The sequence below is a fragment of the Dipteris shenzhenensis genome, chromosome 1 (assembly GCF_047967505.1).
Source record: "Dipteris shenzhenensis isolate YYH24624 ecotype China chromosome 1, Dip_SZ_1.0, whole genome shotgun sequence".
Classification (NCBI taxonomy): domain Eukaryota; kingdom Viridiplantae; phylum Streptophyta; class Polypodiopsida; order Gleicheniales; family Dipteridaceae; genus Dipteris; species Dipteris shenzhenensis.
Window position 1 is genome coordinate 24,797,930 of NC_141596.1, and position 19,438 is coordinate 24,817,367.

Consider the following 19,438-nt stretch of genomic DNA (forward strand, 5'->3'; position numbering starts at 1 on the left):
AGGTCTTGATCCTCCCGGTGCATGAGGATGGACTGAGTATCTTTGATCCAAGTAGTAATTGCAAAAGTTTTACTTTATTGACTAGGGAATCTATGGTTGGGCAGGAGCCGCGGAAGGCTTTCTCTTCGAGGAGATAATGTACGTGCGTTGGCTTTTAGGTTCATCATAAGTGTCACTTTGATGACTTGCAGGTTATGTCCATGAGACTTTCCTCTGCCTCGGAAATTTCCTCTGTTGGAGTTGTGTTGACTATTTTGATCAATTTAGGTTCATCATAAGTGTCACTTTGATGACTTGCAGGCTATGTCCATGAGACTTTCCTCTACTTCAGAAATTTCCTCTATTGGAGTTGTGTTGACTATTTTGATCAAACTGCTTGTTTCTGCAATTTCTTTGATAATGCTTGAATTTGTGACAATAGTTGCATTACATGTTTGATATATTTCTTGAAGAATTTCCTTTGCCTTGGAAATTTCCTGTGTGTCAATGATTTCCTCTTGGATGCTGATAATTGCCATGGTTTTTGTCTTGTAGTTGATGCTGATTATGTTGCTGATGTCGATTGCTTCTATATGTGGATCTGCCTCATCCTTTACCTCTATTGGAGGCTGCAAAAGCTTGTTCACTTGTTTGGCCTTTTTTGGCTCGAAGTGCTTGTGTTCTTAGTTCTTCATCCAATAAAACCGATTGGACTCCTAATGTTGGCACTTGCTTTTGCCTAGGCGACCGCTAGATCCCAACAATTTTACACAAAGTTGTGATTACCTTTGGAAAGTCACTTGAGGTAACATGATATTTCATCGTATCAATGTCAGCATTAATAATACTTAAGATTAGTTTGGCCTGATGTTTTTGCACTCTCAACCAAACCATGAAGGTTTGCTTGGAATGAAAAGCGTACATATTTGAGTCTTGTCTACAGGAGATAAAACTTGCACTCAGCCATTCAAGAGGTGGTGGCGTTTAACTTTGAACTTAGCATAAGGATCTGGGAGGATTAGGGAATGGGGTGATTCATTTGTGCCATCTACAAGCTAGTTGGTGGTAGTTCCGAGCAGTTTACAGTCCATCTTTGGTGGAGCATTTTGAAATTGTTTGATCGAGTTAGTAAGTACATCCAACATTTGGGCCAGATTCTATTTGTCATTCCAGCTTCTTGGTTCTTCCTTTTTGGTGCCTTGAGTGCAAATAATTTCAAACACAAGAAAGAATGAAGGGTGGGAAGGCTAGGGAGCCAGCTTTACTTAAACTTTCAGTTCCACTGGTGGTATTTGATTCTTCTTGACCCACCAAAACTAGTTGAACCGCCGGCCATGCCTGTAGCTCTAAACCCAAATTTCTGTTGGGGTAAAGGCACATTGCCACCCTTTTAAAGTTATGACACCTATGACTGTCTTAAGACAGTCATAGGGTGAATCCCTATGCCACCCTTTTAAAGTTATGACACCTATGACTGTCTTAAGACAGTCATAGGGTGAATCCCTAATCCTAATAAAACTCTACGAGTTTGTGGTGTGGCTCAACACTTTTACACACCCACACTTCTTGTGTCTCCCTCTCTCTGTCTCCATCGTTCCACTCCCTCTCTCTTTCCTTCACAAGTGGTATCAGAGCCACTCTCTCCCTCTCTCTCCAGTCTACCCCTCCCTCTCCCCTCGGGCCTCGTGCCCTCAGCAGCGGCAGCAGCGAGCGGGGTAGCAGAGCGCGCACGCAGCGCGCAGGAGCAGGTCGCGCGTGGGCAGCTATAGCTGCAGCAGCAGCTAGCTGCTACCCGCTACCAGGCGGGCGCAGCCAGCGCGCGTACCGCACAGCACCGGCCGCGCGCAGCGCGCAGCACCAGCCGCGCAACCAGGTTGCACAGGCAGCCGTACCGGAGCGACCAGCCGCGACAGGTACGTACAGCCGTACCGGCTGTACGGAAGCCGTACAGGCAGTCGTACCGTACCGGCTGTACGGACGCCTCGACAAGCAGGTACAGGTCGAATTTTTTTTTGGGGATCCGTGCCCTCGCAGGTACAGGGTACAACAGGTACCCTGCGCAAGTACAGAAGGTACAGCAGGCACATATTTTCTTTTGGGGGAAGAAGGAAAAGAGAGAGCACTTTGCTCTGCATTCCCGGAATTTTTCAGTTCTACAACTGTGTGTTTGACGTACAGCAAGTACACTCGTGTCCCTCGTGCTTGAGGTGACTAGTGCCACAGTGTGTGGTGGTTGCACAGTTATTTTGTTTCGGGAAGGTCAGATGCCTTGATTTTGCAGAGGGCTTTTATGCTTTTGTTGAGTGCAAATCTCAGTTTTCGGGTGACAATTTCATAGGGCTTTTGCCTGGAAGTGTATGCAGTGTATGCCTTGAGGTAGTGTGGAGCCAGGGTGCCCACATTGGTCTTGTTTCCGCAGTGCACTCAGTGACATTTCTTGCAGGTCACATTCTGTGTACGACACTTTGAAAATCTCAGTTGAGCCACGCTTGGCCAGGGCGCATCGAGTTTACTCGGTCCCTAAGTGTCCATCGTTGACAGTGCTCAAAAGATTTTCTTTTTCGGTGTTTGTACGTTGGGATCTGTGTTGTTACTGTGTACACAGGGCCGTTTATGCATTACTTTGTCAGGTGAAAGTGCCAGGAGAGCGCTGTATTTTGTATGCTACCTCAGTGTTGAGGTGTTTTTCACTTGGTACAGGTGTCAAATCAAGGGGCTTTTGCCCAGATTTTGCTTGTGAGCACTTGAGTTACTGTTTGAGAACTTCAGATGCCTTTTATCCCCTTGGCAGAGGGGTGATTGTTTGGGATTTGTCCCATACTTTGTTGCAGGTTTGTGACAGGCTGAGGTGTTTGGAGCCTTTTTCAGTGGACAAAACAGTGTATGACAAGTGGTTTATGCATATAAAATCAGTGCAATACCTCATCTGAGGTGGGAGAAGTGTCTAGGACAGCAGTGTTTTGTGCTTCGTCAGATGATGATGCACTGATAAAGCACTTGTGGAACAGCTGCAGCATTCTGAAGTTACTGTTTTATGCCTATTTGAGCACGGTACAGTGTGTCAGAAGGTACAGTGACTGGAGGGAAAATTTTCTGTTTTGCTGCAGATTTTTTGACAGTAAAAACAGCACTATTGTGAGTGCTCCTGGCTCTTGATAGAGCAGGTTTTCTGAGAAATCAGAATTTCATTTAGTCATTTTTCGACTTACAGGGAGTCGGGCACTTTCCTTATCTAATATGGCATCAGGGGGAAGTGAATCTTCAATACTGAACATAAAGAAATTGGAAGGGGCACACAATTATGCATTATGGGCAGAACAGTGTTTGAATGTACTTTTGCTAAAGAAGATTTCTAAGCCCATAAGGGTGAAGGGTGTCAAGCCATCTGGGATGGCAGATGATGAGTGGGAGGAGCTTGATTTGTCCGCAAGGGCTGCTATCATGCTTACTCTCAATGATTCTCTTGTGTTCAATGTTCAGGCAGAAAAGACCTCTTATGGCCTATGGCAGAGGCTAGAAGAGTTGTATGCCCAAAAGAGCTCAGCCAGTAAGGTTTATTGGTTGAAGAAGCTTGTTGACCTTCGCATGAAGGAAGGTACAGCTATGACCTCACACTTGAGTGAGTTCAATGCCATCTTTACACAGCTTATTGCACAGGGATTGAACCTTGATGAGGAGTTCAAGGCTACTTTCTTGTTGTGTACCCTCCCTGAGAGTTGGGACACTTTCAAGACCACTCTGTCAAATTCAAATGTCACTCTTATGTATGCTGATGTGGAGAGCTCTCTGCTTATGGAGGAGATGAGCAGGAAGAATAATATGGGCAACAAGTCTTCCAATGCTTTGCAGGTACAGGAAAGAGGTAGGACTCAGCAGAAGGGGAGATCTGCTGGCAAGTCCAAATCCCGCAGTCAGTCCCGTGGCAAAAAGGATATTGAATGCTTTTACTGTGGCAAGAAGGGACATGTGAAGTCTAAGTGCTTCAAGTTTATACGGGATCAGAAAGCCAAGAAGGCTGAGACAAAGGATGCAGGCAGTGGAAGCAAAGGCAAAGGCAAGGCCAAGGCAGATGACTTGGATGCAGTGAATGTTGCAGCAGAGGACAGTGACAGTGACAGACATGATGTTTTATGCTCTTCTGCTGTAATTGCACATACATTGGTTGTTGATGGCCTTGACATGCATACCTGGCTCTTGGATTCAGGTGCTTCTTTTCATGTTACTCCTCATAGGGAGTGGTTTACTTCCTACACAGGTACTCATGGAGTTGTTCACCTTGGGAACAACTAATGCATGTCAGATTGCAGGGATTGGCAGTATATAGACAGTATTCCCTGATGGACGCATATTTATGCTTGATGGTGTTCGCCATGTGCCGCAAATCAAGAAAAATCTGATTAGCACTGGCTTGTTGGATGACAGTGGTTACCACACCACATTTGGGGATTCCAAATGGGTGATTACTGATGGCCAGGTTGTAGTGGTTGAGGGTTATAAGAGTGATATCTTGTACCCTCTTTATGTTTCTAGTGTAGGTAATCATGTTATTGCCATAACCGAGCTGCCGAAGGTTTCATTGTGGCATAGCCGGTTGGGACACATGTCCGTTAAAGGAATGCAAGAACTGTCACGTTTGGGTTATCTGCCGTCTCTTTCATTTTCAGATTTGCCTACTTGTGATCATTGCATATTTGGCAAGCATTCTATGACTCCTCATAAGAGGAGAACTCCCCAGAATAGAGCACCGCTTGATCTAGTGCACACTGATTTGTGTGAGATGCCACAGCTATCACTAGGGGGTGCAAAGTATTTCATTACTTTTATTGATGATGCCACACGCAAAGTGTGGGTCTATTTCTTGAAGCATAAGAGCGATGCCTTAGATGCTTTCAAGAAGTTTGTCGCTCAGGTTGAGAATCGGACAGGACGCAGGCTGAAATGCCTCAGATCCGATAATGGGGGTGAGTATGTGTCACATGCTTTTGTACAGTTTTGCGAAGCTAAGGGCATTAAACAGGAACTCACAGCCCCTCATAATGCATCTCAAAATGGTGTGAGTAAGCGGAAGAATCGAACTATCCAAGAGAAAGTTCGATGTATGTTGTCTTATGCTGCATTGCCCCATGGCTTTTGGGCAGAAGCCGTGCAGACAGCAGTTCACCTAATTAACAGGTCGCCGAACAAGGCTTTGGAGTTGAAAGTGCCAGAGGAGGTGTGGTCTGGCAAACCACCTTCATATAAGCACTTACGTGTGTTTGGCTGCGAGTGCTTTGCTCATGTACGCAAAGAACTACGCATCAAACTGGAGCCAAAGTCTTTCAGATGCATCTTCATGGGTTACGGTGACGAAGGTGAAATGGGGTACAGATTATGGGATCCTGTCAAACGGAAGATTATACGCAGCAATGACATCATCTTTAAAGAGGATTGTGTACACAAAGAACCCGTGCAACCTGTGGAATACAGGAGGGTTGTTTATGATGATGTCGGACAGCAAAGAATGCCCATTAATATGCAGCAGCAGGCTGCTGTAGATAACCCTGTTCAAGAGGGTATATAGGCTGAAAATCAGCCAGACAATTTTGCCAATGATGCACCACTGGATATGCCAGCAAATGGCACTGTAGAACAGCCAAATATGGTGGTACAGCCACCCGTCATGCATGACGAACAGGCTAGACACAAGCCTATTACGGAACATTTTGTTAGGAGGAGCACCCGTGTACAACGGCCTCCTGACAGGTTTGTTCCAGGAGCCAATAATGTGGCTGATTTTATCATGCTGACAGATTGTGGTGAGCCTTCCAGCTTCAAGGAAGCTATGGGAAGAACAGAGAAAAAGAAGTGGGAGCAAGCCATGCAGTCAGAAATGGACTCCCTACTTCAAAATGATACATGGGACTTGGTGCAGCTACCTGCAGGTAGAAAGGTTTTGCCGTGCAAGTGGGTTTACAAAGTCAAAGTGGATTCAAATGCTTTACCGAGGTATAAGGCCAGATTGGTTGCCAAGGGATTTAAGCAGGAGAAGGGCATTGACTTTGATGAGATCTTTTCCCCTGTAGTCAAGATGACTACTTTGAGAGCAGTGTTAGCTCTTGTTGCTCATGAGGACATGGATTTATGTCAGATGGATGTGAAGACTGCTTTTCTTCACGGAGATCTCCATGATGAGATCTATATGAGTCAGCCAGAGGGATATGCTGTTAAAGGGAAAGAGCAGCTTGTGTGTAAGCTCAAGAGGAGCTTGTATTGACTCAAGCAGGCGCCAAGAGAATGGTACCAGAAGTTTGATGCCTTCATGCAGTCCCAAGGGTATCATAGGTGTGAGACCGATCACTGCTTGTACACCAAACGGGCAAAGGATGGCAGTTTGATGCTACTCATTCTATATGTGGATGACATGCTGATTGCCAGCAAATCTCAGCAGGAGATTAGTGCTTTGAAGAAGCAACTGCATAAGTCTTTTGACATGAAAGACTTGGGTGATGCAAACCATATTCTTGGTATGCGGATTATTCGTGACAGGTCCAAGGGACTTTTGTTTCTGTCACAGAAGGAGTACATTGACAAAGTACTGCAGAGGTTTAAAATGGAGGGGGGGAAGTCTATTAGTACCCCGTTGCCTCCACATTTAAAACTCAGCAGTAAGGACAGCCCCAGATCAGATGATGATAAGGCTGAGATGGCCAAGGTTCCGTACGCATCTGCAGTTGGTTCTTTGATGTATGCCATGGTTGCCACTCATCCGGATATTGCTTTTGCGGTGGGAGTCATCAGCAGGTATATGGCAAATCCAGGCAAGCGGCACTGGGAAGCAGTGAAAGGCGTCTTGAGGTATCTCAAGGGTACCAAAGACTTGTGCATATGCTATGGTAGGCAGGATGCATTGGTGCATGGTTTTACAGATTCAGACTACGCAGGAAATGCAGATAACCGGAAGTCTACTACCGGTTATATTTTCACATTTGCAGGAGGTGCTATATCATGGGTGTCTCGGTTGCAGAAATGCATTGCACTGTCAACCACTGAAGCTGAATATGTTGCAGCCACTGAGGCTTGCAAGGAAGCAATATGGCTTACTCGGCTGGTGGGAGATTTGGGCATTACAGGAGATATGCCAGTTTTGCATTGTGATAGTCAGAGTGCTATCATGTTGGCAAAGAATCCGGTCTTTCATCAGAAGACCAAGCACATAGATGTGAAATACCATTTCATCAGGGAGGTACTGGAAGACAAGCGACTTGAGCTTGTGAAGGTGCATACTGATGATAATCCTGCAGATTTGCTCACTAAGAGCTTGCCTACAGAGCGGTTTGCACATTGTCGCCACATCATGGGATTAGGATGAGACCATTCTTATTTTATGGTCTTGTATACAGTAACTATATATTGCTGTAATTTTTATTCTTTTCTCCCCTTTAGGCACATTGGCCTTTAGGTGGGAGGTTGTTGGGGTAAAGGCACATTGCCACCCTTTTAAAGTTATGACACCTATGACTGTCTTAAGACAGTCATAGGGTGAATCCCTAATCCTAATAAAACTCTATGAGTTTGTGGTGTGGCTCAACACTTTTACACACCCACACTTCTTGTGTCTCCCTCTCTCTGTCTCCATTGTTCCACTCCCTCTCTCTTTCCCTCACATTTTCTTGACCAGGTGGATTGAATTGAAGTCAGCAAAAGATTTTTAATCTTGGCTCATGTTTACGACCTCATGTTTCTAGGCATCGTTCATAGCAATGCTGGGCTACTCTATGCGATCGCTGGGTGTTAACCATCTCTCACCCTAAGAGAAGGTCGATACCCAAGGATCATGCAACACCAAAGATTTCTGGTGAAAGTTTCTCAAGCAGTGAGCCCCTTTTCCTCTCACACCACCAAACTTTGCACTCCACACACGCTATATGCCATCCCTAACCAGCCACCACTTGGCCTCTAACAGCTACCACTTGGTGAGGTCAGGCACGCAGCTTTGAAGCTATAGAATGGCAGAGCCAAAGATCACGAGGGGCTGCGTACTGAATACATTGCATATGAACTATGTATCTTGGCCCTGATCTTGGCAAACCTTTTTGCATGGGAAGGGCTCAGGGAATGTTGGGGATGTCATGAACTAGAATGGGGTGTATGTGTGTGTGTGCATTGTCCGTGCTCTCGTGAGTTTTTTGATCTGCTTCGATAGCGCCTGCGAGCGAGATTTCCATTTGTTCTGTTTGGGAAGTTCTTCTGGCTATTTGGGTTTCATCCATCCAAACCGGAGTTTCATCTTTTCTTCGTTTGCGTTCGCTACTGGGCACTATGGACTTTATGGACATATAGGAATTGTAAAGTCTTTGGTGATCCTACTTTCTCTTTGTTTGGCTTTTTTAGGCGTTCTCTGCAGCAATCTTTCTTTGATTGCTTGCAAACCCGCTGCATAGATCATGAGGTCTTTTTGGCATATACTGATGTAATTGTAGTACCTTATTTTGAGGTTGCTACTCATATAATATAATCAATCAAAGATTTCACCAAAAAAAGTGATACTATTTTATTTTCCTTTGTACTTATTGGTGGGTTTTTACCTCTTTTTTGGGGTTTCCCATACAGAAATATAAGATTTCACAAAAAAAAAAAGTGTGTGATATTCTTTTATGGCCGGGGAAAATTGTTCCACCCAATCAGATGGTTTGTCATTTGGGTTATCCTTTGGGTTGGTCGATTACTCTTCGCCAACAAGCTGACTGGATATTAGCAAAACTGAAAAAAAAGCTTGAATATTGAAAGTTGGCAACATGGCATTTACATGTCAGGTTATGAATTGTTCAATCGATTCTGGTGGCATATATTCAGTTTTACTTGCCTCTGATAATGTTTAGCAAGGTAAAAATTTCCTCTTTTATGTCTTTTTGGCATTCGAAATTTGGCAAGAAGAGTTTGAGATTACTCTCGCTACAACATCTCTGTTCGCCAAAAATGTACGGGGGGTTGAATATCCTTAACATTCAAGTGCATATTCTTGCCCACAAGGGAAAAATGATGCTGCAGTTCTTGCAAGGGTCTTAGCCTTGGGCTGCTATGATACGCCATTTGCTTTTATAGCTCACCACTCCTGCTTTTGGATATTGGCAACCTATACTGGGATTTCATTTTGGGTTGTGTTGATGGCAAGATCAAAGGCTGTCCTTTGGTCTCTCCTATGTTACTAGATTGGAAGCATGTCCTCTCTCATTTGGAATGGCATGGTAGGGATTCTTTGCAGGGAAACTCTCTCAAAGCAGCGAGCATACATTGGTCAAAGGCCTTTGTCCCTCCATTGGCAGTGCAGGAGCCTAGACGCTCATACTTCCTTAGCTTGAAGGGGATCCACTCTGTTGTAGATGTCATTCATGATAATGGGATTTCCCTTTCTTTTCCTTTGGCTACAGCAAAATTTGGTCTTGGTATGCATTATAGATTCATGTGGCAAACTATTATTGGAATGCTTCAGCCTTTTCAGCCCATTCTGCCTTTAGAGCTTGAGGATTGTCTTCAGGACACGATACTTTCTTCTCCAGGGTCATCTTCTCGCCCTTTGAGTCTGTCACATGTTACCGTCTCTTCTTTATATAAATTGCTTTTGCCTCCACCATGGGTTTCTCACAAGGCGAATCAGCTTTAGCAAATGAATCGCACTGCCAAGTGGTGGCGGAAGAGACTGAGACAGATTTGGGATTCCAAAATTCCACTCCGACAACAGGTTTTCTTTTGGTGAGTTTTGTTGGGAGTTTTTCCATCTGGGCAACTTTTGTTACATAGGAATATTGCTCCGGCTATTTGTCGCAAACGTTTGGCTCCACGGGAGTCAGTGCCTCATCTCCTTTGGCATTGCTCCCATACTCATGATGTTTTAAATCTCCTTGGGCAGCGTTTGTGAGCCCGCTTTCCAAATGCTACCTTTGGAAAGTTTTTCTGGCTCTTTGGGATACACCCACCTAGCCAGGATTTCGATTTGTTTTTGTTTGGGTTCGCTACTGGGCACTTTGGACTCTATGGAAGGATAGAAATCATAGAGTCTTTGGTGATCCTACTTTTTCACTTTTTCCTTTCTTCAGGCACTCTCTACAGCAATTGCTTGCAAACTAAGTACATAGATCCTGATGTGTATCTATCTTATACTGAGATCTTCTCATGATGTATTTTTCCACATCCTGTTTTGGGATAGTGATTCTGTAATATAAAGTAACAAACTTTTCACCCCAAAAAAAAGTGTGTATAAAAATAAAAAACGATTTGACACGAAACAGTCCTAGCTGGAATGTTGCAGAAGTAGTGTTGAGCAGGACGTGTGGGATGGAAGGTGATTCATTCTTGGATCCTTGTGATCGTCTCAGATTCTAGTGGATTGGTTCACTACATCTTCTCTCTGCCTAGAATTGAAATGTGCTCTAATACCAATATAAGATGCATCAGACCTACAATGCTCAACACATGCATGTGGATTCCTACTATTGGGCTCCCTTAATTGAAAGATTTGTTTGGAATTCTTGAAGTGCGCGCAAAGTCTTTGTGCTGCGGAAGGTTGAAATGAAAATTGATGAACTTTGCATTGTCAATTATATATTCTTCTCCTGCTCTGCAGAGGGTTGTCTTTGTGGATTTTGAATTGTTTCAAGAAAATTGGAGCTAAGCTATCTGAAAATGTCTGTGGGCAGGGAAATACTGCATTTCTATTTGGCGAACTGCAAATTTGTTGGAGTCTGTGGAACTGCTTGGGTATTGTGCTCAGCTGGATGGATTTTATCCTTCACCATGGATGGCAGCTGATACCTCAAATTACGTGCCTTTCAAACTGATCATGTCACCTGGCCTTAATTATGCAGGCCTTCTAGATTGCAGAGGAAGAATGCAACTAGTCAGTTTGAACGAAGCTCATGTGTGGACTCTCCAAAAAGTGCACTTCCCTGTCAAGAACCAGGTTGAAAGATCAGATGCCGTGACCTCTAAAGGCATTGAGGTATCTTGTCTGCGTGGTGCGAATTTGTGTAGAAGAGATGCAAATTTTAGTTCGCACAGTAACTGCTGCTATTTGGAGCTGGATTCCGATGTGGAAGCTGCTGACGAACAGGGTAAGGGAGCCCGTTTTGAGACCCTGGATGATATCAGAGGTGCATGCTGGTGGTCTGAGGACACCCTTGTTTTACTCAAGAGAAGTGGGTTATTAACTATAGTTACTGTCCGGGACCTAAAGGTTGTTTTAGAACTTGCAGTGAGTTTGTCCTGTGACAATTTGGACATTTGTCATGGCTTACCAAGAAGGCATATGTTTGTACTCGAAGATATTCAAGGTTTCCCTCTTGAAGAGATGACAGGCTCTGATCAGGATTCTTTGAAAGTGGCTTGTGAGAAGACTGAAAGAAGTGGTTGGACGTTAACTTCCTTGGAAGAACACTCTGTGACAGGACTTTACAAAATATTAATAGACAGTGCAGAATTTGAATCTGCACTCTCGCTCGCTAGGAGATACAATCTTCAAAGTGAAATTGTATACAAAGCCCGTTGGATGCAGTCAGATTATGGATTAGAAGCATTGCATCAAAATTTACCTAAAATTGGTGATAGACTGTGGGTTCTAAAGGAGTGCTCTGAAAGGGTGTCTCCAAGTATTGAAGCAATGAATGGCCTTTTGCAGCATGGATTATTCCTTGTTGAGTCTTGTGTGGATCATAGAAGTGCGAAAGGTGCTGCTCAAGACCATCAAAATATACGTTTTTATGCAAGGCGGCTCCGTCTGTTGCAGTATAAAGACAGGCTCGAAACATACCTTGGCTTGAGCATGGGCAGGTTTGTCATTCCTTTAAATTGTATCGGAAGACCCATGAATAGAGTGATTAAAAAATCATAATCTGCAGAGTTTCCTTTTTGAAGGGCAATATTTATTGTGCGAGGTAGTGCTACTATCATCTACATCCACAGCCATAGTGCTTCGCAACCCTGTCTTTCATGCGCGTACCAAGCACATAGAGGCTCATTGGCAGATAACTTAGCAGATCTCTTCATGAAGGCTCTACCCAAGTTCAAAGCTTTTGGACAATGTAGAGGAAGGAGGAAGATGAGCTTCTTTACATGGTGGCCACCCCTTAGAGCCTTGACAGCCAGCTCTCTAGGTTATACGTTTTGTATGTGCACAAGCCCTTAGATCATTCTAGAAAATTTACAGCAATGGTTGAGGTTACCAGTTCAGAATTAAATGCACTCTTTTGTTTTTCAGTTTCCCTTCCTCTTGCAGGCACCACCTCTTCAGCTTTTTTCCTCTGGTGGTGTGAGAAGATGAGGAAGGATGTGGATCAGTTATTCATCTAGTTCCAGCCCCCATCACAAGAAAGTAAGGGGTGATTGGAATAGCTGTCTCTTAAGAGGTGTCTTTTTATGGATAAGTATTGTCCTTCATCTTGGGCGTAATAATAGAATCTGAAGGCGTTGGTGTTGCCTCTCTAAGATACGAGGGCGCCATGCATATACTTTTCATATAAACATGAGTGAGAGGGACCTCACAGCAGTTCTCACTGCTCAGGATGGAGATGGTGATTTCAAAATTTTAGACTATACCCTTAAGAAGAAGTCATGACCAGTTCCTGTTTTATAATTTATTGTGTCAAGGTTTGGAATGAAGTAGACCTGTTACTGGGTTTGCAGAATTTATAATTTATTGTGTCAAGGTTTGGAATGAAGTAGACCTTTATAAAATTTTATTTCTGAAAAGTATCACTGAATAGGTAAATATTTCAGATTCAAATTCCCTTAAGAAGCAAGATGTTTTACAGCCTGACAGTATGTAGACATGAGTATGGAGGATGCTTCGGCATCTTATGAGCATATTTCCTTTTGTCTCCACCCCTTGTATATCAGATAGAGGCGATGTGGGTGGAGCTTATGCAAGAGTTTATTTTGAGTGGCTTGATGGTCATGGTTGTACAGTTTAGGAACTAATAAGGATTGAATAGCTGTTGTAGTGTGCAAGCTGAAAACTCACTACAAATGGTGATTAAACGAAAGTGCTCATGCACCAAAGTAGATTGTCTTTAGTGCCATTATACTGTAATTTTCAGGGATTTTTGAGGCAAGATTTCAAGATTTCTGGTTGTTTCCAGAAGTATGTCGCATTTGTTTAGCTTGTATGTCTTTATATGTATGCAGCCGTGTGGTGCATGCATAGTTCATGTTAGACCTGCCATATGTTGGAGATAGATGTGATGGGCTGGTGCATACTGCGTCAATGATATTGTATGAATAAATCTGTGATAAGTTTTTATCAGGGTGTTTTTCAATGTCTGTGTAACTTTACCAGTTTCAGGGCTAATCATTAGAAATGAGCAGGCTTGTAATGTGGATCTGCATTGATCATGGAGCTGTTGGCCTTCATGTATTGTCCAATTTCCTCTTCAAGCTAGGATTGAAAGAAACTCTAGCGTTAGTGATTGAGTATCTTGAACTATCTTAATAAAACAGCTGAAAAGGCTTCTTTATGTTTCAGGTACAGCCCAAAGGATTACAAAAATTTCCGGACTTCACCTTTGTGCGATGTTGCTGTAAGGTTGGCTGAGCTAGGGAAAATAGGAGCCCTCAGTTTTCTTTATAAGCGGCATATGCATTCTTTAAACCTATATCTTTTTAAGATATTAGATGCAATCCCAGAGACGGTATCACCTCATAATTATATCCAGTTGTTACCACAGTCTCATCCACCACAGGCTTATATTGCTGGACGAGAAAGAGACTGGATTGAGGACGAGAACATGCTAACAGTGATAAATGAAGGGAATGAAATTGAGGAGGAAAATCACTCGGTACCACTACAGGACAGCACGGAGCATATGGTAAGACTCTGCCGTGGTTTTTATTGGCCCCCTGAAGAAGAAATCATGGAGTGGTACAAGATTCGTGCAAGGACTATAGACAGAGTTAGTGGGCAGCTTGAAAATAGTCTATCATTGCTGGATCTGGGCAAACAAAAGGGATTAACAGGTTTGGAAAATTTATGGGAAGATATAGCTAGTTTTTATCAAGTGATGTACCGCAATATTGCCACTGATGATACAGAAATTCATTTAAGCCTGGTGGAGTGGCAGCAGCTGAGTGACTACGAAAAATTCCAAACGATACTTAAGGGTGTGAATGAGTCCAATGTCTTGGACAGGCTGAAAGAGCAGGCTATTCCATTCATGAACAGGAAACACAACAAAAAAAACATAGTTTTGAGTGAAGATTATAATGCTGATGAACAACAACAGGAATCTTTCCTTGTTAAATGGCTAAAGGTTCTTGCACATAAAAATAATTTGCAAATCTGTGCGGCCATTTTCTTCGAAGCATGCAAAATTCCATTTGGTAATTGGTTATTTGAAAGTGATATAGAATGTATTCAAGTTGGGCTGGATTGCATATACTCTTGCAGCAGAGTGGACCAATGGGATTTGATGGCGACTGTCTTGTCAAAGCTCTCATTCATATGTCTTCAAGCACAACCAGGAATTGGAGCAGAAATATCCTCTTCCGGGAAACGTGTTGGAAGAGGCTTCCTCCGAGGAACTAAGCTTCCTAACAGTAGTAAGTCAACCAATGATGCATCATTTACAGGGCTGAATTTGTCAACCTCAGAAATGGGTCGAGGACCTTCAATAAAAGAAGGAATCTACGGAGCCTTGTATATGAGAATTCAGCAGGCCATCGACCACGTTGAAGCAGGACGGCTGCTATCACAATATCAGGTAACATATCCGTGACCAAGTTCTGTGTCCTTTTCAGCATCTTGAGAGGTGCAGGAAAGAGGGATTATTGGGCATTGACGAGAGTGTAAGCAGTGCTTGCTAGTGCTTTTGGAGAAGGAATCTACCCTCATGACTCTTGTGAACTGAATTGCACTTCAAGAGGGGATTCTTGTGTTTTCTTAGATCTTAGAATTTCTCAATCTACCATAGGATTAGAGGTTGATATATACGATAAACATGAACAACCTGAATATAGTGGTTTACACATTATAAAAATGCCTCACATTGACTCAAACATTTCTGATTTGGCAAAATATGGAGTCATTTCTTCCCAATTCCATAGATTTTCCCGCCTTTGTACAACTAAGGAGTCTTTTATCACTCAATGTAGTAATTTGATCACTTTACTATTACACAAGAGGTATAATCCAAGGAAAATAATGAAAAAAGTACGCACAATCTTAGATATGAAGTCTTTTATCTATGGTGTATCGGCCTTAGGTATGTTTAGAATGATTGAACATAAGCTGAAAACAAAAAGCGGGGAGCTGAATAGCCCGTTTTTCTTTTAGTTTCAAAAGAGAGTTTGTTTGAGTATGCTTGTGCTTTCTAAGTTAGAAATGTATTTTTGACTCTTTGTAGGAAACAATACATAAGTGTAAAGGACCATTTAGCTTTTTACGTTTTAAATAAGAGTGAGAGTGAGAGTGAGAGTGAGAGAGAGAGAGAGCGATATTCCAGTTTTTTGGAAGATTTTGTTTTTTGTTTCTTGACTTGCTTGTTTATTTTTGCTTAGTCACCTGCTTCCTTTCTTCTTTATTTCTTGTTTTCTTTCTCTTTTGTTTATTTGATGTATTTTAGTAAGCACTGGGTTTGTCCAAGAGACTCCGCGAGTCTTTAGAAACCCAGTATAGCTGCTTATGCTTGGGCACTGATGACGACATAAGTGTTGCTTTGCTTGCTAAGTATGTCTTCCTTTTGTTTTTCTTAAAAGTTTTTGTTTATCTCTTTTTTCTTCTCTTTCATATTCTCTTTTATTTTTTGTGTAGATTTTTTATCTTTAGAACAACAAAAAATCTAAATTTGTATGATTGGACTTATTCTAGTCTTACAAAGGTATATTTTCTTTTGTGTCCTCTCTCTCTCTCTCTCTCTCTCTCTCTCTCTCCATAGAAGCCAGAAGCTCCCCCACCTTGCTCCTGGCTGGGGTGCACCTGATTGCCCCTGCTAGGGGGTTAGTGCAGCTGTTGGGGGGAAGCTGAAGTCCATATCAAGTTCCATTGCTGAAGTTTACTATAGCTCCTGTCTCTATATTAGCAGCAGCCAGCTGTTTGCAGCAACTGTGTACTGTTTTGTGGTTGCTCGGTTTGCTCGGTTTGCTGCCAGAGTCTGGAATTACAGTGTGCTTGTGCAAGTTGCATAGCTTGACTGATTCGTGTATGCTGCTGTTGTGTTGGCTTGGATATAAGGAGCTGAGTGGCACCCATGTGTTGAGTACTGAATAGTGCCGTGGGCAACCAACCTAGAGCAGAAGTGCTGTATCGATTTCAGTCTTTGTCAACATGTGTCATCATTTGAGGCTTTGGAGACTTTACTTCAATATGCTAGTTTCAGCCCATGTAATGTGTGACATTATTCCTGGGGGGGGTGTCTTACGTTAGGAAACTAGGCGTTAAAGACATTGGATTTATAGTGGGTTTGAGTAGAGCCTAGAGGTTGGTTAGTGCCTAGCTAGGACTGCTAGTACAATTAGAACTACTCCTAAGTCCTTGTGTGCTAAGTATCCTTAGTGGACCAGTGTAGTAATAGAAAGTACCCACCACTGGGCTTGGGGGGATGCTTTGGGTGCATCTGGTGGGTTCCAGAGTTGGGAGATCATTAGATGACATCGTCGAGGCACGGTGGCAACTCCTACACTTTCCATCATAGTCGTCTGGTAGTGGGGCTAGTAGAGTTCTAACATTACTATTTAAACTTTTCTCTGCAGATGACAAGATTTCCATAGGTTGAAATCTATGCTCTGACTGTGGCAAGTTTCTCTCTTTTTTTTCCCCCCCCCAAGAAAGGAACCTTCTATTAATGCTTGAAAGATTTCATACAAGACAGCCCCGAAGACGCTGAGTATGGAAAAGGATGAAAGAAAAACCGGCTTGTTCATGAGAAACCCAGCTCACTCCAGCTCACTGCGTAGGGGATCTCTGGTACTAGGGCTAATAGCCAAGTGGGGGGACTATACAACCAGCGAATCCCTCACAGGGTGAAGATGTAGAAAACTCCTGTAGGCCAAGCCTCGCAGAAACGAGCATGCCTCTCGATAGTCGCCCTGGAGCCTGGAGTCCCACGCTCCCAGGTGGATCGTAGTGTGTATATGATGTCCTTCCAGATGGCGACTAGGGTAGCCGAAGGTGGAACGGGATACTCACCCCCATCACAAGACTGCAACGAGCTACCCAAATGTTCCACGCTGTGATGCTGGCTACCACCTCCCAAACGTTGTCCTCCCTAGGAAAAGGAGGAGCTAGGCTGTCAGGAGGGAGTGCCTCATGGAGTGCTATCCTCTGGATGCTCTGACCCTGTATCGGGTAGGCTGGGGAGATCTCATCAATCTGAAACGCGTGTCCTCCCTTTGTCAACTAGGCCACCATCCCCTAGGTGGAGTCTCTCTGAAGATTCTGCATACGTGTCATGATCCTGACGGCTCCCATCCAAATCCTCACTGCACTACGACAGGTCCACAGGCAGTGCGGGTTAGTCTCCAGGAGCTTGACTAATTCGTGTATGCTGCCGTTGTGTTGGCTTGGATATAAGGAGCTGAGTGGCACCCATGTGTTGAGTACTGAATAGTGCCGTGGGCAACCAACCTAGAGCAGAAGTGCTGTATCGATTTCAGTCTTTGTCAACATGTGTTTTCGTTTGAGGCTTTGGAGACTTTACTTCAATATGCTAATTTCAGCCCATGTAATGTGTGACATTATTCCTGGAGGGGGTGTCTTACGTTAGGAAACTAGGCGTTAAAGACATTGGATTTATAGTGGGTTTGAGTAGAGCCTAGAGGTTGGTTAGTGCCTAGCTAGGACTGCTAGTACAATTAGAACGACTCCTAAGTCCTTGTGTGCTAAGTATCCTTAGTGGACTAGTGTAGTAATAGAAAGTATCCACCACTGGGCTTGGGGGGACGCTTTGGGTGCATGTGGTGGGTTCCAGAGTTGGGAGATCATTAGATGACATCGTTGAGGCACGGTGGCAACTCCTACACTTTCCATCATAGTCGTATGGTAGTGGGGCTAGCAGAGTTCTAACATTACTAAATAAACTTTTCTCTGCAAATTTCAATAGGTTGAAATCTATGCTCTGACTGTGGCAAGTTTGTCTCTTTTTTTCCCCCCCCCAAGAAAGAAACCTTCTATTAATGCTTGAAAGATTTCATACATGACAACCGCGAAGATGCTGAGTATGGAAAAAAACCGGAAAAGGATGAAAGAAAAACCGGCCTGTTCCAGAGAAACCCAGCTCACTCGAGCTCACTGCCTAGGGTATCTCTGGTACTGGGGCTAACAGCCAAGTGGGGGGCCTATACAACCAGTGAATCCCTCACAGGGTGAAGATGTAGAAAACTCCTGCAGGCCAAGCCTTGCAGAAACGAGCATGCCTCTCGATAGTCGCCCTGGAGCCTGGAGTCCCACACTCGCAAGTGGATCGTAGTGTGTATATGATGTTCTGCCAAATGGCGACTAGGGTAGCCGAAGGTGGAACCGGGTACTCACCCCCATCACAAGACTGCAACGAGCTACCCAAATGTTCCACGCTGTGATGCTAGCTACCACCTCCCAAACGTTGTCCTCCCTAGGAAAAGGAGGAGCTAGGCCGTCAGGAGGGAGTGCCTCATGGAGTGCTATCCTCTGGATGCTCTAACCCTGTATCTGGTAGGCTGGGGAGATCTCATCAATCTGAAACGCGTGTCCTCCCTCTGTCAACCAGGCCATCATCCTCCAGGTGTAGTCTCTCTGAAGACTCTGCATACGTGTCATGATCCTGAGGGCTCCCATCCAAATCCTCGCTGCACTACGACAGCTCCACAAGCAATGCGGGATAGTCTCTAGGAGACCATCGGGGCAACAATGGCACTGCCCCTCCACTCACATTTGCTCCAACCAGCGTCTAATGGGCAAGCCTCCATGGGCGGCCAGCAAGAAGAAGTAGGATATCTTCCTCGGCCACAAACTGGACCATAACTGCATCCAAAACTTGGAATGAACATCCCGGGGCACTCTCTGGGTCACCCAATGTCTCTTCCTCAAGGGGGTCCACCTCGATGTGTCCATCTGAAGCCTCTTGCCAATCCATGTGGTGTAGGAAACGAAGGGCACCTCATCCACCTGCTCGGCTATGCCGCCCCTGGAAGGCCAAAACCACTCTCTCGGATCCCACTAGACCTCCCTCAAGGGTCTACCCTCCCACAGCCAAAGGCGCCATCTAGGGGCATCCTGCTTTGAGATAGTGGGAGGGTCAATGTGCCACTCCTTCCCCAAACGTCCCACCACTCTGATCATCTCCCAGTGAATCCCATCAAGACTCCCATCCATCTCATGGTCTCTCTCAGTGAGTGGCTGAAGTAGGCCTCCAGGTCCTATATGGAAGAAGCCAGGGTGCGTGCTGCCTCGCTGCATCAACATCCTCAAGGGGACACCAGTACGAGAAAACTGCCCCAACCATTTGCTGTCTCTCCATACACG

The 19,438-nt window shown here is 44.2% G+C and overlaps 1 protein-coding gene across 1 annotated transcript in view; it reads left to right on the forward strand.

Annotated features, from left to right (window-relative positions):
* LOC147905583 (neuroblastoma-amplified sequence protein) overlaps positions 1 to 19,438 on the forward strand; it is a 71,721-nt gene that overhangs the window by 18,463 nt on the left and 33,820 nt on the right. Inside the window, exons 6-7 of the mRNA XM_087373504.1 lie at positions 10,653 to 11,781; positions 13,472 to 14,705. Of these exons, the coding sequence (XP_087229630.1) occupies positions 10,653 to 11,781; positions 13,472 to 14,705 (2,363 nt within the window). The remainder of the gene's footprint in view (positions 1 to 10,652; positions 11,782 to 13,471; positions 14,706 to 19,438) is intronic.